The 24,457-nt window shown below is 39.5% G+C and overlaps 1 protein-coding gene across 4 annotated transcripts in view; it reads left to right on the top strand.

Moving 5' to 3' along the window:
* The first annotated feature begins 6,238 nt into the window (after window positions 1–6,238).
* ANKS1B (ankyrin repeat and sterile alpha motif domain containing 1B) overlaps window positions 6,239–24,457 on the top strand; it is a 1,160,119-nt gene continuing 1,141,900 nt past the window's right edge. For 2 of the 4 annotated variants that reach the window (XM_061417010.1, XM_061417008.1), the window contains exon 1: window positions 6,239–6,443. In XM_061417010.1, coding sequence (XP_061272994.1) covers window positions 6,310–6,443 — 134 coding nt within the window. In that variant the 5' untranslated portion in view covers window positions 6,239–6,309. The remainder of the gene's footprint in view (window positions 6,444–24,457) is intronic. The other 2 variants (XM_061417009.1, XM_061417007.1) reach the window with 1 other exon arrangement.

Genomic DNA, 24,457 nt, shown 5'->3' with positions numbered 1-24,457 from the left:
GAATTAACTCATGAGTTTGAATTACTTTATTATAGGATTGCAGTTGTGCATCCCTATAAGAAGTATAGATTTCTTATTTAAAAATCTATCTTCAACATCAGATGTTTCTGGACAATATTACATTAGATATAGATACTATAAAATTGTAGTAAATAATGATATAAAATGGATACTTTAAAAATTACTTGTTTAGATTTAACTGGCATTTATCAAATATCTACTAAGAGCCAAATATCTTCACTTTTTTGATCTCATTCAATCTGATCCTCAAAACATTCATCAGCCCTCTTATTGACTGTATTGTGTCCTCTCCAAATTCATATATTGAGGTCCTAAGGCCCAGTACCTCAGAATGTGGCTGTATTTGGAGATGGGGGTCTTTAAAGAGGTAGTTAAGTTGAAGTGAGATTATTAGAATGGCCATAACCAAATATGACTTTTGTCTTTACGAGAAGAGATTAGGACATATGCACATAGAGGACTATGTGAAGCATAGGAAGAAGACTGCTATTATAAGCCAAAGAAGGACTCAAAGGAAGCCAACACTGCCTTCAACTTGATCTCAGACCCTAGTCTCCAGAATTGTGAGGAAATAAACTTCTCTTGTTTAAGCCACCCAGTCTGTGGTACTTTGTTGCAGCAGGGTAACAAACTGACATACTTGTAAAGGTATGTATTGTTCTTCTCTATGGACTGATGGCTCTAGAAGGCTTCTAATCTAAGAAGAGGTTGCACTATGATCAAAACCCAGGTCTTCTGACCATAGTTCTATTGTATGTTTGTGTGTATTTAAATTATAAAACTAATTTGTGGGAAAAGTGCTTTGGAAAGCATTTAGGTACCAATGTAGAAGATGACACATTTAGTCAGATAATGTTAGCTACTGAGTCCAGGAAAATCTCACAATTACTCCCCTTCTGTTCTTGGCTGCAAATCCAGCCCAGCTTGGTCCCCCAGTTGGCAGGCTTGGACCTCAGCTGGGTAATAGGAAGAAGCTGGTCCATGAATATGGAAGGTGGGAGGACTTTGGATTGTGGCAAATAAATAGAGAATTGGTTGCACATGTTTCTTTGTTAGTGTAAGAGAATTAAAAAGCATATGTATGCTGGACAATTATAGTTAGAATTAACCATTCATTTTTTTCATATTCAGCTTAGCTTTGTTTTTAAGTTGTTCCATGCAATTAACTCCCATCCCTATTCATTGATCCATAATGTATACATAGATATTTAAAAATGAACAAGCCATGGTTTATTTATTTTAGTGTTTTTCATGTAAAGAAAGAGGGAAGCTCCTTTGAAGTGGGCAAATATCATCAGTTAAAAAGGAATCAGAGACCATATACAAGTGAAAAAGCAACTTTATTTTTAGAAAAAATGTTTGTAAATACTTTAATTTTGAAATTAAAAACATTCAACAACAATAACAAACTTAATTTTCATAAACAATGCAAGCATGATTGGGCGATATGAATGAATAAAACAAGGTAGAAACAGAGGTAAAGAAAAAGATGGCAGGAGGTGACATAGGGATTTAGTTCTGAGAGTACTTCTACCTACTGATTCCCAAATAGCTTTCTGCATGGAACACTCTTTCTTCACTTCCTGCTTCCCTTTGCCATGTATTTCTCAAGCCTCAGTTTAAATGTGTCCTCTGGTGACAGGTCTTCACTTCAAGAAAGGATCTTCCTTGAGATAGAAGAGAATGAGAGAGGATTTGCTGATGGGAAGGGTTCCCTTTATGCCTAAACTGGGAATATTTGGCTGCCTCAGGGGATAATCTGATTCTAGGCTCCTGCCCTTCTCCCCCTTCTAAACAATCAGGCCAAGCAAAGAAGTAGAATCCCATAAAGGGGCTTTAGAATAAGTCATTCCTAAATCTGTAGGCTTATGGCTCATGGACCAAGTCCTACCCATAGCCTATATGGCCAGTAAACTGGTTTCTGCATTTTAAAATGGTTGAAAAAGAGTTAAAAGAATATTTTGTGACACATGGAAAGTATACACAATTCACATTTCAGTATCCAGAAAGAAAGTTTTATTGGTTCACAGCCACACTCATTTGTTTTGAATATTGCCTATGACTACAGGGCTTCCCAGGTGGTACTAGTGGTAAAGAACCTGCCTGCCAATGCAGGAGACATAGGAGATGCATGATCAGTCCCTGGGTTGGGAAGATCCCCTGGAGAAGGGCATGGCAACCGACTCCAGTACTCTAGCCTGGAGAATCCAATGGACAAAGGAGTCTCACGGGCTGCATTCCATAGGGTCGCAAAGAGTCGGCACGACTGAAGCAATTTAGCACACACACGAACTCTCATGCTACAATGGTGAGCTGAGTGTAGTGCGATAGTGCCCATAAACCTGAAGATATTTACTCTCTGCTCCTTTACCAAAAAAGTCTGTGACCCATGTGTAGGAGAGAGAGAGAAATAGAAGATGGGGTATAAGAATGAGGTAGGTTGAGATTAGCCCTTGAGAGATGAGATTCCAAAATGGATACTGTGTTCTTTGTGTCTTCTTAGACACCCCTCTGAGAGATTGCATAATAGGTTTATTGGGATGCTAGCCCTTTTCCTCACTGAGAAATAAAAAGAGATGGTGAAAAATTATTTTTGGAATTTCAGGGGTTTCTTTCTGTGAGGAAAAATAGTTTTGAGACAAGACTACATTTTTCAGTGGGCTGTGTACTGGGTCACCTGTAGGGAATACAGGTTTTCAAAGGTAGGAGCACACAGGCAGGGGGGCTCTAAGAGAGGAGGAAGCTAATGATAGAATCAGCAGGATAGTGGTGGAATGTTATGTGATGTGATGATTTTTGTTGTTAAGTCACCAAGTCGTGTCCAACTCTTTTGCAATCCCATGGACCGTAGCCCACCAGGCTCCTCTGTCCATGGAATTTCTCAGGCAAGAATACTAGAGTGAGTAGCCATTTCCTTCTCCAGGGGGTCTTCCTGACCCAGGGACCAAACCTGCATCTTCTGCACTGCAGGCAGATTCTTTACTGCTGAGCCACCAGGGAAGCCATGATGTTCTTGGAGGAGCTCTTATTTTTCCACATCAAATTTCCCTAGAGAGGAAGAAACTTCTGATGATACTCTAATGTGATGCTCATTTGGTTCCTTATGTCTACTTTCAGTTGGTTAGAACTTGGAGAAGATGGGCGATTGACATTCCATGGCCTTCAATACTCATAACCATAAATTTAGAAAGACTGATAACATACTTGATGTCTGGGTCTCCTCAGGAAGATAATGAAGGACAGAATTTGTGCCATATAGGCATGAGGAGACAAATTTACATAGAATGCAGAAACTTAGAACTTGATGTTCTATTTAGATGTCTAATATCTTCATAGTATTTTGTAGCCTGGAGCTGCTAACTTCTGTCCCACAGCCTATCATAGTCCCAGTTACACAGAGTAACTATAGAGCTCAAGATGGAGAGAAAGCAGATATTTTCCAAATCTACTCCCTAAATCACAGAGTAATCCCATCTTAGCTCAGTTGCTAACTTGATGCTATGCGACATTATCTTCTCCTCTTCTTCACTGTGGGCTCTAGGTTTGAGGGCTCAGTATTTGAAGTGCATTGGCTTGGTTGCCCCAGGGCATGTGGAATCTTCTGGGACCAGGGATTGAACCCTGCAGGGAGTGTCCCCTGCATTGCCAGGTAGATTCTTAATCACTGGACCACCAGGGAAGTCCATGGCCTCTTCAGATTTTTGGCAGAATGTTTTCACTTTTTGTTTGCATGTTAGTTCACATGCAGTCAAACCTTTGTCCTCTTCAACAAGAAACAACGATGTAACTACAAAGAGTTTGGAGTTGAAAACTGGCTTTGAGTATCATATACCACTAGAGTATATGAAACGGTAGAACTGACCTTTAGTAAATCATTACTAATGGTTTTCCCATTGGGGGTTAACCCTCTTGATCACTCAGTCATGATTAACTGTTGTTGCTTGTCAAAACTGTGGGTTACTTTTAGCTCTGACCAACTGAATACTTACAGTCTATTCTGGGAAAGATGTGTTTTGCTTAGGTGGCAACATTAGGAAAGTGGAAGAAGGATTTCTCCATACCATTTTCAAAATGAAATGAATGGCTCCTTACCTCTTGTTTCTTTAACTGGTCTGCTAGTCCCAGTATGTCCGAGATCATATTATTATCATATATAATATCATCTTACTATTAAAACAGATTAAAAAACAAAAACCACTAGCTCAAAACCTGCTTCCTTTAGCCATAATATTTCTAATACTTTGAGCCATTCAAATAAAATCTCAGAATACTAAATTTCATAAAAAATTAAAAACTACACTTGTTGCTTATCCCTGAATGTCTTTTAAGTTTTTCCCAATTATTTACTTAAAATTTCTGCCTGTAGCAGGCAGTCCTGTATTTGAGTCTTGGCTCACTTTCTAGCCCCATGATTTTGAGCTAATCAGTTCCCTCATCTTTAAAATAAAGATAAAAGTGGTATCCATCTCATGGGATTGTCTCAAGGTTAAGACAACAGATGAAAAACAGAATAGTACCTGGTCGCTAGTAACTGCTCATGAGATGTCTTTGATCATTACTGTCTGTTCATTTACTTTTTTCATGGGGGCAGTAAGGTGCATTGGGAGTCAGTGAGTCAGTTCTGTGGTCCAATTCTTTCAGCCACTTAACTGTGCAGCATCTTGAGAAACTTAATTAACGCGTTGACCCAATATTTACTCATTACCAAAATGGATATATGGTAGTAATATCCAGTTCACTGAGTTGTGAGGAAAGTGCCTCTTATGTCCCTTTCCTCCCAACTGATTATCAACAAGTTAACATTTATGAAGTTTATTCCAAGGGCAAGGCAAAGCACAGGGTATTACAGGAAGTTTCAACAGAAATGCGTGCTCTCCATCGCGGGCAAGGAGAGCAGCTAACAACATCAAGCCAACCATACACAATGAATTGCTGATGAATATGCAAATTAAAGTGGGTCTCTAATCCGTGCTCATTTATATTTTTCCCAGTGTGAATGTGGAGGAATTTTCAATGAGAGCCTTTTTCCTGGTATTTCCACAAGTCAGCAGATCCTCAAAGCCCAACTGAAATAGAGGGCTGATGAAAGACCCTAGAAAAACTGCAGCAGTCACAAACCATGCAATGGCCAGGGCCACTGAAACTAAACTAAAACAAGGGCAGGTCTCAGGCAGGTAAACGAACGGACGAAAAGCCGGTCCAGTCGCCTGGACACCGACACAAGCGGTGGCAGGAGGGCTTCTCCCCAGCATCACCGGCCTCGCATCCCGGTCATGGAGGATTTTCCTTACGCGTCGTGACTGACCCGAGGCGTGGCGCCGGCGGCCGCCGGGCTGAGGAGTAGCAGAGGCCCGGAGAACTCCAGCCCTCACACGGTTAAACCTCTCCCAAGGAGACTGGAGGAGGGAGGGTCCCCGCCCACGAAAACCGGGAGAATCTCGTCCCGGCGCCCCGCCCCCACCTCGTCCCCCCGCCCCCCGCGCCCCCCTCCCCCGGACGGACTCACGGGCCGCACCTGCCGGTGCTCACACGCCCCCCGCGCGCCCGCGGCCCCGCGCGCCAGGCCTCAGCGCCGCCGCCGCCGCCGCCGGCGGACCCGGGCGCCCGCCCGCCCTACCCGAGCCCGGAGCCGCCTCCGCCACCACCGCCGCAGCCGCCGCCGCCTTCGGCACGCGTCCGCCGCAGCTCAGCCGCACCGCGCGGCCTCGGCGCGGGCCGCGGCCGCCGGAGCCGTAGCCGCCGCGCTCCTCTCCGCCGCGGGCCGGGGCCCGCGGACGCCGCCTCCTTAACCGCCGAGCGGGCCAGGCGCAAAAGCTGAGGAGAACCCGGCCGGGGCGCGAGGGTGCGCGGGCCGCAGCCGCCACGGGCGTTCGCGGCGCTCGCGCTCAGGCGAGGACGGTCTCCGTCTCCTCCTCCTCCGACCTCCTCACTCCTCAGCATCCTCCTCCCGCTTCTCAAAAAGCATCCCCGGTCCCCACCCCCTGACACCCCACCCGCGGGAAGGAGGCCTCGGGAATTAAGGGGAGTGGCTGTGGGGGCGCGTCGCGGCTCCCAGCTCAGCCAGACCCTGTTCCAAGACATGGTCTGGTCCTCGTTGTAAAAGCTGCGCCCCGAAGAGGAGCGGAGAGTAGTGTTCCCGGCTGGGGGCTGCAGGGCTCTCTAGGGGCTGGAGCTCTGGCATTATCTTAGGGTGGGGCGGAGAGGGCTCTGGATTTGTGGGGAGTGGGGGTGGGCGGGGAGGAGGACCCGAAGAGGGAAAGGACTCTGAGAGGGAGTCGTTGAGAGACTATGGGGAAGGACCAGGAGCTCTTGGAAGCTGCTCGCACTGGAAATGTGGCTCTGGTGGAGAAACTCCTGTCTGGCAGGAAAGGAGGGATCCTGGGCGGTGGATCCGGACCCCTGCCCCTGTCTAGTCTGCTAAGGTAAGGACCGGAACCGGCTCCGCGTTTGCACACCTCGCTATGCATTGTGATGAATACGTCCTTCCTCCTCACGGTTATTGCACCTGGTGGCTGCCAGCGATTCATTCTTAAATTAGGTGGGAAAACAGAATGTGTATATGGAGAGGAGGCATGAACCTCCCTGTCAGATAGATGCCTCAGATTCTTTGAGTAATTTTAAAATAGCCTTCCTTCAATGCGTCAGTAGCTACTTTTCTGTGAGCTGTGGTGCAGAACTTGTACATGCACTAGCCCTAGTGTTGCTGGAAGAATTTTTTGCGTCTCACCCGCTCTCCATCAATGTTTATTATATGTTTTCAGTTTCGAATCCAGCCTCCTACCCGCACCGCACCCCCCCCACCCCCGCCCCACCGTTCCCTTTTCTGCTATTTAAATGAAATTGGCAGAGAAGCTTTGCGTGCATGCTATTATCCTGCAAAAGCCACAGCCCTTGGTTGCTGCTTCCCTTCTCTTGCAGAAGGCATTTGCTGTGCTGTGGGATATGATCCCACAAAATGAAGAGAGTGAGCCTTCTGGTGAGATGTCATCAGTACAGTGTGTGTAAAACTTGATGAGGCAGGTTAGGCAGCCCCAGGAGTACTTTCAGTCACCTGGACATGGCTGAGTAAAACTTGGTTATTGTATCTCAGGATGAAGAATGCCAGGTTGGGATTGGGAAAGTGTATATGGAATATAGTAGAGGGCTTTTAATGTGAAGATGTTCCAGGTGAGACTTAATATTGCTTGGAAACACACACACACACACACACACACACACACACACACACACACACACACAAGGTCTTTTTTTCACCAGGCAGTATCTTAGAAATAGCAGGATTGATTTACATATTTGAAAAAACAATTAATTTAAACGATGAATTGATAGGCAAATGAAATCAGTTGTGAGGGAGGAAGCCTGAAGAATATTCACTAGATAAAATTCAAGGAAAGCTATTTAGTTTCTAAAATCACAGCTATTCAGTTTATCCTGGATGTTTTTGGAGGCATCGATCATCATTCACATCTTCACCCTAAAATATCTCTTAAGTCTAACTCTATTTGTAAAAATTTTTTAAGCTCAAGTGATTTTCTTGGTTTTTAACAGTTTCATAAACTATTCTTTGCTGCTCTTGACCAGTGCTTAATACAAACTTTTGGATGATGACATTGTGTTCTTTACACAAGTTTTCATGTGTTGTGGTGGTCAGATAATGCAGTTAGTTACAGTCTTGGCTAATAGGGTAAATGAGAACATTCCTGTTATGGTGAAATGAATTTAGTTGGAAAATAATTGATAGGATTTTAGAAAGCTCCACATAATGATCATCTGTACTTGTTGACAGTGGCATTTTATTGGAATGATAGTTCGCTTCGGAACAATGAATATTTATGGGGTGAATATTTATAAATATTTAGAAGTGATGACTCTTGTGTGCACTCTCTTGTTAAGTAATTTTCACTTTCAATCACAGGTAGACAGTTTGTACAAATTTCAGATTATAGATCTAGTAATTGCCCTTAGTCACAGGTAGTTTATACAGAAGCAGTTTATTTGGGTATAGTTTTAAATTGCAGGTGAAATAAATGTTTGCTATCATATCAGTGATAAATATCATTATGGTTAGAAACTGATATCATGAAAGAGGTTTCTAAAAATAATCAATTTCTTTACAAAAACACTAAAGAATTCTTTGAGAGCAGGGAGAACTTCAGTTGATTCCTTTGAGATGAATGGTGTTTTAAAAAACTTATCTTTGTGATAGAAGTTAAACATCTTTTAAATGCGTTCTTAGTTGTGTCATTTTAAAAAGAGAATGTAAAATTTCAGGAATAGAATAGCAACTATTTAGTGTTGGTAAACATCAACTATGACATGAAAATTGTGACTATAATGTACTTCTTGAATGAGAGGCTGTCTCTTTTGCTGGTTTTGTCAGAGGTAGAAGTAGTAGCTCAACAGTGAGAATACAAAACAAAAAACCTTAAAAATGTGTGTTCATTAGAGTAGTTTGAACCAAGTTGTAAAACAGCAAAATCAAAACCAGTAACCTTTAAACTTCCATTTTTCTATATCATATTGAATAAACAACTAAAATAGTGCCTTTGAAGAAAATGAGAATTGAAATTATCTTCTTTGGGTGATTCTTTACATAAAATGAAATTCCTAAGAAAGCATACTTTATTTCATTGTCATTTTATTTCACAGATGATTGTCATCAAAAGCTTATTTACAAGATAATAGAAAATTATCTCTTTACCTTCAGACATAAAGACAGTTCAAAATTTTAAAATATTTTGGAATTGTGGAATAGATTTGGTACTCCTCTGCCCTACTTTTGGATGAGGAAATGGCTACCCCCTCCAGTACTCTTGCCTGGAGAATCTCATGGACAGAGAAGCCTGGCAAGCTATAGTCCTTGGGGTCACAAAGAGTCGGACACAACTGAAGCGATTTAACATTGCCCTACTTTATTATTTGTGTTGTGTAATAATAGGCTCAGATCCTGTGCTAAATGCGTGTATCATCTCATTCAGTTCTTATGTCAACCTTAAGAGCTTGGTCCTCATTTCTCAAATGATGGACTAAAGAGATAGGAAGATTAAGAACATGCCCAAGATCACATAACTAGTAATGGCAAGGATTTTAAGTTTTGTGATTCAAATTTGCCTTACCTTGCCTTAAGTCTTATTCATTTAATCTGTTTTATTTACAAAAGTTTAAAGTACATGGCCAATGTGTCTAATTTGAACACTTCTTTGTAGGAATAATAATTTGGAAATCCTTACATCCTTAAAAAAAGCAACTCATGACTGCCCTTTGAAGAATCAGTAGATACTCTTTCTGAAGATGCTTTTGATTATTTATTACCTACTAAGTGAGCAGTAACTGTATAATGGGGAATCAGGCATGTTTGGTTGACACTGTGATTTTCAGCAAAAGTGAAAAAATGACCTTGAGTAAATATGTTTCTAAGCCTCACTGTGCTCTTCTATGAAGTGGAGATAGTAAGAATACCTATCATATGGAGCTATTGTAGGTTAAATGGGGTATAGAAATTAATGCAAAGCATTTAGCACATTGGTATTCATCATTGTGCTGTGATTTCTCACAGAACTCTGGAATACTTGACTCTATTTCTTTTCTTTGTTATTTTTTCATTTTAGAAAGCTTTAATTTATTAGTAATCCTTCCTTTCCCTTGAGCTGAAATCTTCCTTTCTTGAACATCTACATTTTGTTTTTAATTTTGGGGCTTTCCAGAATAAATTTAATCTCAACACTGTGTACAACACTTTTAAGGTCTTAGTGCCTCCTCTTCCTACTTTATCAAGACTAAGTATCTCCAATTCCTTATCACTTTGTTGACTATTTCTAAAGGCCTTAGGTTTCCCTGGTGGCTCAAATGGTAAAGAATCTGCCTGCAATGCAGGAGACCTGGATTCAACCCCTTCTTCAGGAAGATCCCCTGGAGAAGGGAAGGGCTGCCCATTCCAGTATTCTTCCTGAACAATTTCATGGACAGAGGAGCTTGGCAGGCTATAGTCCACGGGGTCACAAAGAATCTGACTAAGTGACTAACACTTTGGCTTCACATGGTACTAGGAGTAAATTTCTTTCTCTTTTTTTTCAAGTTCCAACGCCTTGTTGTCTTTTCAGTTATTTATAAGAAAACAGACACTATGTCAAAGAAGACATATACCTGCCAATGAACACAAAAATGTTCATCATCGTGAATTAGTTATTGTTTAGTTGCTAAGTCATGGCCGACTCTTTTGTGAGCCCATGGACTGTAGCCTGCTAGGTTCCTTTGTCCATGGGATTTCCCAGGCAGAAATACTGAAGTGGGTTGCCATTTCCTTCAACAAGGAGTAAATTTCTATAGTAAGTTTTCCATTAGAATCACAGAATCTTCAAATATAAAGGAGTCTTTTCATCTAGTTTCTTACCTGGAGAATTTACCTATAACATCCTTTACCAGTTACTTACTGCAGTTCTGTTAAACCCTGCAATGGCTAGATCCATCCACTCTATTTCTTGATGGCTCTAATTACTTAAAATATTCATCTTTTATTGAGCTAAAATTCACTTCCCTGTAATTTCCAGCAGTTGGTACTAATTTGGCTTTATGGGTCAGTATAAAGTAGTTTAGTTTGCCAGGGCAGTTCTTCAGCTAATATTTAGCTATATTGTTTTCTTATGAATCTTCTATTTTTTTCTAAGATTTAAACAACCAGTTGCCACGTGGTAATAGAGCATAGGTGTTAAGAACTTGGAGCTTTTCAGGTAGCTCGATGGTAAAGAATCTGTGTGTCAGTGCAGGAATCACAGGAGACGTGGGTTCAATCCCTTGGTGGGGAAAATTCCCTAGAGTAGGCAATGTTAACCCACTCCAGTATTCTTGCGTGGAAAATCCTATGGACAGAGGAGCCTGGTGGGCTATGGTCCGTAGGACCACAAAAAGACAGACATGACTTAGTGACTAAGCATGTTAAGAACTAACATTTTCATACTTTTTTCCTATTCTCAAAATTTTCAATGACTCTCTTCAAATATGGTGACTAGAAATGAAAAAAATGCAATAGTTGTCATTTGACCAGTGTAGAATATAGTGGGACTTAATATATTTTAAATTTCTAAAAAAATTACAAAGCAGCATATTTAGTATGATCCTTTTCTTTAACAAAGAATAAATGTGTGTGAACATTTATATTGTATGTTAAGAAGTCTGGAATGATAAGCACAAGAATGTAGTTATTGGGTTTCCCTGGTGGCTCAGATAGTAAAGAATCTTCCTGCAATGCAGGAGACCAGGGTTTGATCCCTAGGTTGCAAAAATCCTCTGGAGAAGGAATAGGATTATTTAGTGAGTGGTGGAATTGTGAGTGATCTTTATTTTTTGGCTTATATATATTTTCCCATATTTTAGAGTAAACCTGTATTGTGCAATGAAAATGAAATAGCAGCTATTTAAAACATGGTACAATGAAGTTATTACTTTCTTATTATTGATCTAAGACCTGCCTTAGTACAGGTCAAAATTTTCTAAGCTGTATGGTGCCTTTGGCTCACATTGAGCAGATAGTCAATTAAAACTTCAACTTTTTTTTTGTCAACTTGTCATGGTTCCCCTGTCTGGTACTTGTGAAAGCGTTGACTGAACTTAAATTATTTCTATTATATTTAATCTTAACCTACGTTAGCCTATATTTATAATATATCTAGCTCTCTTGGCTCTTGAGTCTGTTTTCCAGTATATTAAAGTCTCTTCTCTGCATCATGCTGCTGCTGCTGCTGCTGCTAAGTCACTTCAGTCATGTCTCCAACTCTGTGTGACCCCATAGACGGCATCCCACCAGGCTCCCCCGTCCCTCGGATTCTCCAGGCAAGAACACTGGAGTGGGTTGCCATTTCCTTCTCTGCATCATATGTAGATTTAATAAGCATGTTTTCTATAACTGGTATTCAACAACTATGATATACTCCTAAAGAACTTCAAATTAGTATAAATTTGAAAGTGACCATCTTTATGCATGGTCTTTCTACCAACATTGAGGCCACTTAATAGAACCAGTTATTTCTCTCTAATGTATCTGTTTGAATATTATGAGGTATTTTATCTATTGCCTTTCTGTATTCACATTATGTTCTGTTTATTCCATTCCTTTGATCTACCCCTGTAGTAGAAGTCTACGTGTATGTGTGTGTTAGTTGCTCAGTCATGTTCAGCTCTTTGTGACTCCATGGACTGTGGCCCACCAGGCTCCTCTGTCCATGGAATTCTCCAGGCAAGAATAATGTAGTGGGTAGCCGTTCCCTTCTCTTAAGGGATCTTCCTGACCCAGGGATCCAACCTACCTCTACTGTATTGCAGGCAGATTCTTTACCCTCTGAGCCACCAGGGAAGCCTAGTGTGTCTATAAATTCCACCAAACTTAAGCTACTTTGTTATAACTTGTTTCTGATAGCAAACCATTAATGATGCCTAGTATTGTTGCAAATTCTTTGCACCCCTTTGCTTCTAATTCTTTTGAATCTGGATACTTAAACCCATTTGAAGCGGCTAAGTGCCTCTTATGATCTCAGTGTTTCTGGAGCTTTGGTAAAATCTTAGCATTGTTTATGCTTTCTGGGTTGAAAATTATTCTCACTAGGGATAAGAGCAAAATAGAAGTTGAGAAGAATCAGATTCTTAGTTTTGTTAGATGTTTTAGGGAATTCTCTTGTGGTGTAAACCATCTGCAGTTTTAATATGTCAGAGATTAAGATTATATTAGCTGTCATAGCAGTGAACTTCTATTTCTTCTCTCCTTTTTTTCAAACTTAGCTGAAAAGGACATTAGCCTTTTTCCACGGCAAGTATATACTTCACTTCTGTGTTTGCTTTCAGTTTTATCTTACACCCTCTTTCATCCTTAAAAAAAAAAAATCTGAACTCATCAGAGCTCATTAGAGTACTCAAATTGAATTGCTTCTCTCCTTTTCTTCCTTCATATTATGTATGAAATTTCATTTTATTTAACATATCTTTCATGAGATAGCTGCAAAGCCTTTTAAAATTTTACTCTTTGGCACAGTTACCTTTTAATCTAAACAAAAATAAGTCCCGTTTAAACTGTGTTAAATTATTTCTTTTTTAGTCTAGATTAAGAATTATTTATATTTTGATAAAGCAGTAAAAAAGTTTGTTAATAACTCAAATTTACTTAATTTTCTCAATGCCTTAAAGAATCAGATACTATGTAAAGTATAGTTAGTAAATTCTTGTGAAACACAAGGAATCCAGTTCTCAAGACCTCCATGTGAAGAAGTATATCTGTAAGAACTGAGGGAAAAGTAATCTTGTCACCAAAGATATGTAAACCAGACAGCTTATAAGTTTTTCAGATTCAGGATTCAGTTCATGGCAACTTGGAAGTATTGTCATTTTCAACTATTTGGGCAGCTATGGCTGTTGAGACTAATATACGATACTCACTTCCAGGGAAGCTGTATTGGTTAAATGGAATAAATCACAAATAGAGCAGTTAAACTGCATGAAAATGTTATATCTATAAAAATAGTCAAGTTGCAAGTGGGTTATCTATTTTAGATAGTAATGATGTTTGAAGCGGTGATTGCACCATTCTGTTCAGCGAGCTGTGTCTGCCTGAGTGAACAGTGCCAGCTGCATGATGGGGAGTAAGGAGAGAGGAGAGAGAATTTTGGTATTGACCTCTTTCTCAACTACAGGGTTTTCAGCTCCCTCTTCGAAACTGTGAGGATGTTGTGTAGCAGGGAATTAGGACAACCAACTGGTGACTGACTACTCAACCTGTCGTTTTTGCATTGCCCAATTCACAGTGCATCTCAGTGGTTTCTTATAGTCACAGAAGAGTGAAGTAGGTCTTCACTGACATTAATGCAGGAGTTTACAATATTCAGTAGTGTGCCTACTAACCTTAGCAATTTAACCTCTCAGGTGACAGTAAACAGAATTTTATTAGCTCAGTTGTGTACTGAAATAATTTATTTCACTATACATTTGAGGTAATTTTGGAAAATTCTTTCAGAGTCTATTATAGAACATTCTTCCTGAGTGTTTAACTAGAAATGGAAGCTGACTATAATTCAATCATGGGTTAGAAAAGATTAATTTCAGCCTACAGAATCTGAAGCTATTTAACATTTAATGCATTTTAGTGTGTCTTTGGTTTCCATTTCAAACATATTTCAGCGTAGTTTTAATTAATTGAAATATGAGTTTTGGTCATTTCATTTTATGTTGATATTAGAGATTATCTCGTTTGAAAAAGCAGGAGTTTACCCAGAAGACATATCTGTGTGCCAGTTCTTTCTCTTGTATGTGATGACATGGTCGTGTAAACCATATGGCAGCCCAAGGCACAGTGCCAGTTGACAGCCCAGTGCATTTTCTTGTGTAACACAGATCTAAAAACTCTTCTTAGAGCCCAGTTTTCCTTTGTGTCAGTAGGACAGCAAGTGACTTCTACATTTGTGTTAAACCTGGGTAAGGCTTGCAGTTTTGTGATTTTTGAGGATGAGTCAGAATATATGGTTAAAAGATAAATTTTATTTTCCTCATTTCCTTCTGTTGTAATCTCCAAAGTTCATCTCTGAAAGTGTTTCTTATAGGTAATACTTTATTATTTAACAGCACATCCTTATGAATCTGTAAAATGAATTTTGATTCAGTTGTGCTATAGAATTATTTGGGTTCTACTGTGTTGTGAGAGCAGCTTTATTTAAAGCGGTTAATTACTTCTAGTTAACTGAGCTGAAACAATCAGAGTAAACTTGTCGCTGTCAAATTGGATCATCTGTTGATTGATGGTTGTGGACATAAACAGCCAACCTCATTTCTTGCTATCTGCTTGATATTTCTGTTTCCTCTACCACCTTTCTTCTAACACTTCTGGCTCAAATTTCTTTCTCTTTAGAAAGAAAGCCTCTTCTCTACTGAAATTAGCACAAGTTCAGCCTGCCTCTAGTTTTTGTGTCAACTGCCCCTCTCCAAGGGTTGCAGGTTTTGTGTGAAGAGCAGAGCTGGAATGAGCTGTGCATAGTGAGTAGATTAAGAACAAAAATTGAACCTTCACAATTCTGGAGCTTACAGAGTTTGCTTTCATCATCTCTAGTTTCCTGCATATGTCAGTGTTAATTTCTCCTCTCACCTCACAGATTCTGTGTCCATGTGTCTTTCCTAACCTTCTCCTACCACCAGCAACTATTTGTGGGTGCTGAAAATTCATACTGAAGTATGATTGACTGTAAAGGCTTTTAGGAAGCTCTTTTAGTATTTTCATTTAAAGAAGAAACAACTGCTGCTGCTGCTGCTAAGTCGCTTCAGTCGTGTGACTCTGTATGACCATATAGACGGCAGCCCACCAGCCTCCTCTGTCCTTGGGATTCTCCAGGCAAGAATACTGGAGTGGGTTGCCATTTCCTTCTCCAAAACAGGAAACAAACTTCAGGCCAAAATACTAAAGCTATGAAGCTCTAATGGCAGAGTTGATGGAGTGGATTTTTTCAGAATGGGTTGGATAAAGGTGGTCATTTATCCTTTCTTCTTATAAGGCTAGTGCTGTTGAAGGGGAAAGGGATTTGATTGAAGAGAAATAGGATAGCACAGGGGCAGTGCTGGAAAAGCCTTTTTTTTTATTGCTATCAAATTAGTCCCTAGAACTTTTTATTGGATATCTGTTATATTATATACTCATCTTAGGTATCAGCATATTTTGTATTTTTTGCCTGTTTCCAGAAGTTATTCCTTAGGTGTTTTTATTTATTATGACAGAGATGTAGACTATAATTGTATAAGAGCTTCAGTGTCTAATATGGTTTGAGATTCAAATTCTTTTACATCCATTTTCTTATTAAAACAAATTCATATTTTAAGTTTACTCAGTATATAGGTTTTTTTTTCAAAAACCTATGTTTCATTGTTGGGGAGGTGTTTGAAGTTCTGACCCATGCATCCCAATTAGCATTCTTCCACACTAAACTTTTCTTTTCTTTTTGTCTTTTACCACCAAATTACTATTCAGCCACTTTGAATCCTTGTTTGATACCTGTAGTTACTAATCTGCATTTGAAATGTTTTATATAGCATCTAAATATGCTAAATGTAGTTTATTAGTGTTTTGAAGATACTAAAAAAACTGCTGTATTAAATTACAGAATTATCCTTGTTTTGTATAAATATTTTGCTGCTATTATGAAGGCAAGGAGTGAATGGGAGTGTGTTTGGGGGAAGCTGCAGGAATTATGCTGAGATGTTCTTTGGCATGGTAAACTCTCCAATGGGGGTGTAATGTATAACAGAGTCTTTCCTGTTGGTTTGCTTTGGCTAGTGACAGAGTGTTCTGTTACTCTGAATTTCATAGAGACTTTGGAGACATAATGGAGAAGGTGAATAATTATGAACAAGTACTTGTAAAATAATGGGAGAATATTAACAAAGATTTAATACACTGTAATGTGTGCTGTAATGAAATTCTCAAACAATGCTTCAGGAATGACAGGAGGAAGAAGGAGATACCTTTAATCTGTTGGAGGAGTGAGTAGTCAGGGTAAACTTCAGAGGGGAGATGATTCTTAAATCTTGTTGAATGAGTAGGAGTTTGTTAGGCTGACACTTTTGGGGAAGGGTAATTCAGGCAAAAAGAACAGTATATTTAATAATTTGTATAAAAATGTAAATATATATATAATTTGGGGCATTAGAAGTAGTTTGTTATAGAACATGGGTATGAAGTAAGTCTGGAAATAGAAGTACTTGTGTACTGCCCTTAGGAGTTGAATTTAAATCTGAAGGCCATGGAGATTCATTGGCTCTTTGTTTTAAATTTTGATATGTTGCTTAATCATTTATAATAGCATGACAGTGTTTCAAAAAATTGAGTATAAGAAAAAAATTGTTCCAATCCTATTGCTAAAATACCTTTTTCTGTGTCTGTTTAATGTGGTTATTATTAGATAGAGTATACAGTTTGAATCCTAAATATTTCACTTAAAAATATATCAAACAATTTAGTGTTATTATAAAGTCTTCATAATCATATTTCTAATTGCACAGTAGTATTCCATTTAATGCAGACTTTTCATGGATCCCTTCCATCACAATTATTCCTGGTTGTTTGCTCAAAATAATGTATTTCCTTTTCTCATCTCAAACTTACTAAGTCAGAATTTTTAAGTATAGGGTCTAAGAATATACATTTTACAAAGCTTCCTTAGTTTGTTATGTACTCTATAAAGTATGAGAACCACTGATCTGGTGATGTATATACCTATTACTTAACATTCCCTTAATACTAGATTAGTTTACTTGTTATTTTTATAAATGATATTATGATGAACATTGTTACACAAATTACCTTTTTAATAAAGTTATATTGATGCTGTGAAAGTGTTGCACTCAATATGCCAGCAAATTTGGAAAACTCAGCAGTGGCCACAGGACTGGAAAAGGTCAGTGTTCATTCCAATCCCAAAGAAAGGCAATGCCAAAGAATGCTCAAACTACCGCACAATTGCACTCATCTCACATGCTAGTAAAGTAATACTCAAAATTCTCCAAGCCAGGCTTCAGCAATACGTGAACCCTGAACTTCCAGATGTTCAAGCTGGTATTAGAAAAGGCAGAGGAACCAGAGATCAAATTGCCAACATCCGCTGGATCATGGCAAAAGCAAGAGAGTTCCAGAAAAACATACATTTCTGCTTTATTGACTATGCCAAAGCCTTTGACTGTGTGGATCACAATAAACTGTGGACAGTTCTTCAAGAGATGGGAATACCAGACCACCTGACCTGCCTCTTGAGAAACCTGTATGCAGGTCAGGAAGCAACAGTTAGAACTGGACATGGAACAACAGACTGGTTCCAAATAGGAAAAGTAGTACGTCAAGGCTATATAGTGTCACCCTGCTTATTTAACTTATATGCAGAGTACATCATGAGAAACACTGGGCTGGATGAAGCACAAGCTGGAATCAAGATTGCCAGGAGAAATATCAATAAGCTCAGATATGCAGATGACACCACTCTTATGGCAGAAAGTGAAAAGGAACTAAAAAGCCTCTTGAAAGTGAAAGTGGAGAGTGAAAAAGTTGGCTTAAAGCTCAACATTCAGAAAATGAAGATCATGGCATCTGGTCCCATCACTTCATGGGAAATAGATGGGAAACAGTGTAAACAGTGTCAGACTTTATTTTTGGGGCTCCAAAATCACTGCAGATGGTGATTGCAGCCATGAAATTAGAAGACGCTTACTCCTTGGAAGGAAAGTTATGACCAACCTAGATAGCATATTGAAAAGCAAAGACATTACTTTGCCAACCAAGGTCCATCTAGTCAAGGCTATGGTTTTTCCAGTGGTCATGTATGGATATGAGAGTTGGACTGTGAAGAAAGGTGAGCACCAAAGAATCGATGCTTTTGAACTGTGGTGTTGGAGAAGACCCTTGAGAGTCCCTTGGACTGCAAGGAGATACAACCAGTCCATCCTAAAGGAGATCAGTCCTGGGTGTTCATGGAAAGACTGATGCTGAAGCTGAAACTCCAGTACTTTGGCCACTTCATGCAAAGAGTTGACTCATTGGACCATACCCTGATGCTGGGAGGGATTGGGGGCAGGAGGAGAAGGGGACGATAGAGGATGAGATGGCTGGATGGCATCACCGACTCAATGTACATGAGTTTGAGTGAACTCTGGGAGTTGGTGATGGACAGGGAGGCTTGGTGTGCTGCGATCATGGGGTCGCAAAGAGTCAGACACGACTGAGTGACTAAACTGAATTGATATTCATAACATCTTTTTATTTGTACTGGGGTATAGTCAGTTAACAGTGTTGTGATAGTTTCAGATGAACAGCAAAGAGACTGAAATATTGTATGATAGCCCTTATATGTGGAATCTAAAAGGAAATGCTGCAAATAAACTTACAAACAGAAACAGACTTAGAGAACAAACTTATGGCTGTCGGGGGTGGGGGGCGGGGAGGAATGAAGGGAAGGGATAGTTTGGGATGGATTAGTCCCTTAACATACATTTCTAGAAGTGGAATAATTATTCTGAAAGGTATTTGTTATTAACTCCATATTTATATGTGGGATGAAAGAGCAGAAAAATTGAATAACTTGCCCAGTGTTACAAAGCTAGTAAGTGACAGATCCAAGATTCCAATTCAGGTCTTTCTGATCCCCGATATCTTTTTTTGTGCCACATTGCTTCCTTGTTTCATAGGGGTCAATGTGTATCCTTGGTTCAGTCCGTCAGTTCAGTTTTGCTCAGTTGTGTCCTACTCTTTGCGACACCATGAATGGCAGCATGCCAGGCCTCCCTGTCCATTACCAACTCCCGGAGTTCACTCAAACTCACGTCCATCAAGTTGGTGATGCTGTGAAAATACCAATTTGATTCCATTAGATAAATAGAAAGGATATTTTCTACAAACTTACATAGCAACGTATTACAGATCCTGCATAGTTCTCATTAATTTTGCTTTTGTTTATCATACAGTTTCATATCATAGGCACTATTTTGCTTTACATTTGTTTCTTTTTAATTTACTAAGTTACTGTGCTGCGTGACATGCAGGATCTTAGTTCCCCGACCAGGGATCAAACCCATGTCACCTGAAGTGGAAGCATGGACTTTCCTGGACTGGACCACCAGGGAAGTCCTACATTTCTTCTTCTTTTTTTTTTTAAAATAAGATTTATTTATTTTGGCTCTGCTGGCTCTTCCTTGCTGTACATGGGCCTTCTCCAGTTGTGGCAAGTGGGTGTGGGAAGGTACTCTTTGTTGCAGTGCAGAGTGCAAGGGCGCCTCATTACAGTGGCTTCTCTTGTTGCAGAGCATGGGCTGTAAGCCTGCGGGCTTCAGTAGCTGTGGCTGGCACACTCTAAAGCACTGGCTCAGTAGTATGGGGTCAGTTGTTCCATGGCATGTGGGATATTCCTGGACCAGGGATCGAACCCACGTCCTGAACTGACAGCAGATTCTTAACCACTGGACCACCAGGGGACTCCTACATTTATTTCTTGATAGTACATAAATAGTAGACTGAATTCAGTGTTGAACTAAAGATGTTTTAAAATACTACTTTGTCAGTTGTTATTTTCACATTAAACAGGGTGGAATTGTTTTATCCAAAATTGAGCACTTGATGTTATAGTACTTCCTTTGTCTTCAAAGATGGTCTAATAACTTGTCTACCCCATGTCTTCAGATGGGTCTGACTTACATCTCCTTATTTTTTCCCTCCTATAAAAGAAGGAAAAGTGAGTATTAACCATCAGTTCAGTTCAGTTAAGTCACTCGGTTGTGTCTGACTCTTTGCGACCCTACGAATCGCAGCATGCCAGGCCTCCCTGTCCGTCACCAACTCCCAGAGTTCACTCAAACTCATGTCCGTCGAGTCGGTGATGCCATCCAGCCATCTCATCCTCTGTTGTCCCATTTTCCTCCTGCCCTCAATCCCTTCCAGCATCAGAGTCTTTTCCAATGAGTCAACTCTTTGCATGAAGTGGCCAAAGTACTGGAGTTTCAGCTTTAGCATCATTCCTTCCAAAGAACACCCAGGGCTGATCTCCTTTAAAATAGACTGGTTGGATCTCCTTGCAGTCCAAGGGACTCTCAAGGGTCTTCTCCAACACCACATTTCAAAAGCATCAATTCTTTGGCACTCACCTTTCTTCACAGTCCAACTCTCACATCCATACATGACCACTGGAAAAACCATAGCCTTGACTAGATGGACCTTTGTTGGCAAAGTAATGTCTTTGCTTTTCAATATGCTATCTAGGTTGGTCATAACTTTCCTTCCAAGGAATAAGCGTCTTTTAATTTCATGGCTGCAGTCACCATCTGCAGTGATTTTGGAGCCCCCCCCAAAATAAAGTCTGACACAGTTTCCACTGTTTCCCATCTATTTCCCATGAAGTAATGGAGCCAGATGCCATGATCTTCGTTTTCTGAATGTTGAGCTTTAAGCCAACTTTTTCACTCTCCTCTTTCACTTTCATCAAGAGGCTTTTTAGTTCCTCTTCATTTTCTGCCATAAGAGTGGGGTCATCTGCATATCTGAGGTTATTGATATTTCTCCCAGCAATCTTGATTCCAGCTTGTGCTTCTTCCAGCCCAGCATTTCTAATGGTGTACTCTGCATAGAAGTTAAATAAGCAGGGTGACAATATACAGCCTTGACGAACTCTTTTTCCTATTTGGAACCAGTCTGTTGTTCCATGTCCAGTTCTAACTGTTGCTTCCTGACCTGCATACAGGTTTCTCAAGAGGCAGGTCAGGTGGTCTGGTATTCCCATCTCTTTCGGAATTTTCCAATTTGTTGTGATCCACACAGTCAAAGGCTTTGGCATAGTCAATAAAGTAGAAATAGATGTTTTTCTGGAACTCTCTTGCTTTTTCCATGATCCAGCAGATGTTGGCAATTTGATCTCTGGTTCCTCTGCCTTTTCTAAATCCAGCTTGAACATCTGGAAGTTCACGGTCCTCACTTAATAAACTTTATAATTTCTGTCTTTCAAGCTGATAAATCTGAGCTCATTAACAACTCAGGAACCTCATCAAATCTAGTATTAGGTTGTGTAGAAAAACCAAGGAACCAAGGCAGTTTATTCTCAGGACCTTCACCTCCCTTCTTTCTGTTCACCACTTTCCTTTTTCAGAGCCTTTCTTCCTATCTTGGTTCTGAGGCATTCTTTGGATTCCTTTATCTGAAACTCAGAACTCTCATTCAGTTATATCCTATACCAAAAAAAGTTTCCTATATTTCATATTAACCTTTGTGCCTTAGATCTCCATTTTCAAAAACAGTAAATGGTGCAGTAGAAAGAAGCAGCAAGACATAATGGAAAAAATCTGAATCTTGAGTTTGAATGAAAACTCTGCCATTGAATGGATTCTTGGCCCTAAGCAAGTTATTTGCTTGGGCTTCTCCTTATTTATAAAGTTGCAATTATAATACTTTTCTTGGAGAGTTGCAAGAAGTAACAATCATTTATATAAAGCACCTAGCTCAGTGATTCTTTTGTTATGATTATTATTATTACTAAGACATTAATGGCTGTGCAGGGAATAATTATATAGATTTCCAAGTATCTGTATTTGAATGAGGACTCTGGGATATTTACATTTTAATATGTAACTTCTTAGGGACTTTGTCTTAGCCTGAATCTTTAATGGTATAGGCACCAAGACAGGCTATTAAGGATGCTAATTTGTCTAATCTTGATTGCAGAGATAGGGATTACTTTTTCCTGCCTACGTTTAGGTGTTGTACTGATCACCAAATATTTAGCCTTTGTTCATACCTTCTACTTTTCTCACAAAGCTAATTTCAACAGAAAGAGATTATTTTCTGTTGGAAATGTATGTGCTCACTTAGTCATATCTGGCTCTTTGTAACCCTATGGACTATATAGCCCGCCAGTCTCCTCTGTCCATGGAATTTTCCAGGCAAGAAAATTAGAGTGGGTTGCCATTTCCTTCTCCAGGGGATCATCCTGACCCACGGATTGAATCCATGTCTCCTGCATTGGCAGGTGGATTCTTTACCAATGAGCCACCAGGGAACCTGGAGTTGTATATACTCTGCTGTAATCTATGTTGTTAAGGGGTTTTTAATAAGCCTATCATTAATATGTTCCTTATCTTTCTTTTTAAAACTTCATCAACAAATATTTTGAGAGTGTGTACTATGTATTTAGTGTGATAGTGGTGCTTTGGAAGGTAAAAAATAGACTTTTTTTAGGCCCTTACAGAAATTGCATGCATATGACCATAGCTAACTATATAGTAGTATCTAATTTTACTAAGGTCTGAATAAATTCAACTTTTTCTTTGGAGTAGTCCAGTGTCAACACTGGGCTCCCATTTTCCATTGCATATCAGTGTATGATCTAAATCTGATCATAAATAAGGTTTAAGTAATTCTTTAATGGCTGAAGATAGACCTATATACTCTCAAATATTTTTATTTAAAAAATTTTAAAATAATCAAACACTTGTAGAAAATCTGGAAGTATAATTCAAAGAACTATTTTTTTTCCTGAATCATTTGAGAGTAACTTGCCAGCCTAATGTACTGGTACCCCAAAATACCTTAGTTTGTATTTAGTTATTTCCTAAAGACAAGGATATTTCCATATACAACCACAATGTGCTCAGTCGCTCAGTCATGTTCCACTCTTGTGGCCTAATGGACTGTAGCCCGCCAGGCTTCTCTGTCCATGGAATTTTCCAGGCAAGAATACTGGAATGGGTTGCCATTTCCTGCTCCAGGGAATCTTCCCAACTAAGCGATCAAACCACCTCTGTTGCATCTCCTGCTTTGGCAGGTGGATTTTTTTAAAAAATCACTTATGCCGCCTGGAAAGCCCATGGCCAGAATATATCCACTAAATCAGGAAATAACCACTGCCCCCCACTCAGGTTTTGGCAGTTGTGCCACTTGTATGCATCGCTTGGAATCCAGTTCAAAATCACCCATTACATTTAGTTGTAATACCTCTTTAATCTTCTTCACTAGGGTACAGTTTCCCAGTCTTTCCTTGACTTTTATGACCTTGATATTTTTCGAAGACCATAGGCCAATTATTTTATAAAATGAGTCTCAATTTTGGCTTTCCTGATGTTTTCTTATACATTTTGGTAAGAATTTCACAGAGGGATGGTGTGTTCTTTTCATTGCATCCTATCAGATGGTATGTGACTTTGATTTCATCATATTGCTGATAATGTTTTCTTTAATCATTTGCTTATGCTAGTGTCTTTCAGACTTTTGTATATACAATTATTCATTTTCCCTTTGTAAAAACTGTTTTGTGGTGAGATATCTTTAAACTATGTGAATATCCCATTCTTCATCAAGCTTTCTTTTATTCGTTTATTTATTTACAGGCATACCTCAGAGGTACTGTGGGTTTAGTTCCAGATCACTACAGTAATGTGAATTTGTTGGTTTTCCAATGCATATATAAGTTATGTTTACAGTATACTATATAGTGTGCTAAGTATGTAATAGCATTATGTCTGAAGAACAGTGTACATACATTTATTTAAAAATATTTTATTGCTAAAAGTGCTAAACAGTATCTAAGCCTACAGCAAGTTGTAATCTTTTTGCTGGTGGAGGGTCTTGCTTCGATGTTGATGACTGCTGACTGATCAGGGTGGTGGTTGCTGAAGGTTGGGGTGGCTATGGCAATTTCCTAAAATAATAAAATGAAGTTTGCCACATCAAGTGACTCTTCCTTTCATGAATAATTTTTCTGTAGCATGCAATACTATTTCATATTTTACCCACAATAGAGCTTCTTTCAAAACTGGAGTCAGTCTTTTCAAAACCTGTGGCTTCTTTAGCAACTATGTTTGTGTAATATTCTAAATCCTCTGTTGTAGTTTCAACAGTCTTCAAAGCATTTTAACCAGGAGTAGATTCTGTCTCAAGAACTACTTTATTTTCTGT

This window comes from Bos javanicus, chromosome 5 (assembly GCF_032452875.1).
Source record: "Bos javanicus breed banteng chromosome 5, ARS-OSU_banteng_1.0, whole genome shotgun sequence".
NCBI classification, from domain to species: Eukaryota; Metazoa; Chordata; class Mammalia; order Artiodactyla; family Bovidae; genus Bos; species Bos javanicus.
The sequence above is the reverse complement of the archived record's forward strand: the minus strand, read 5'-3'. Positions and strand labels throughout refer to the sequence as shown.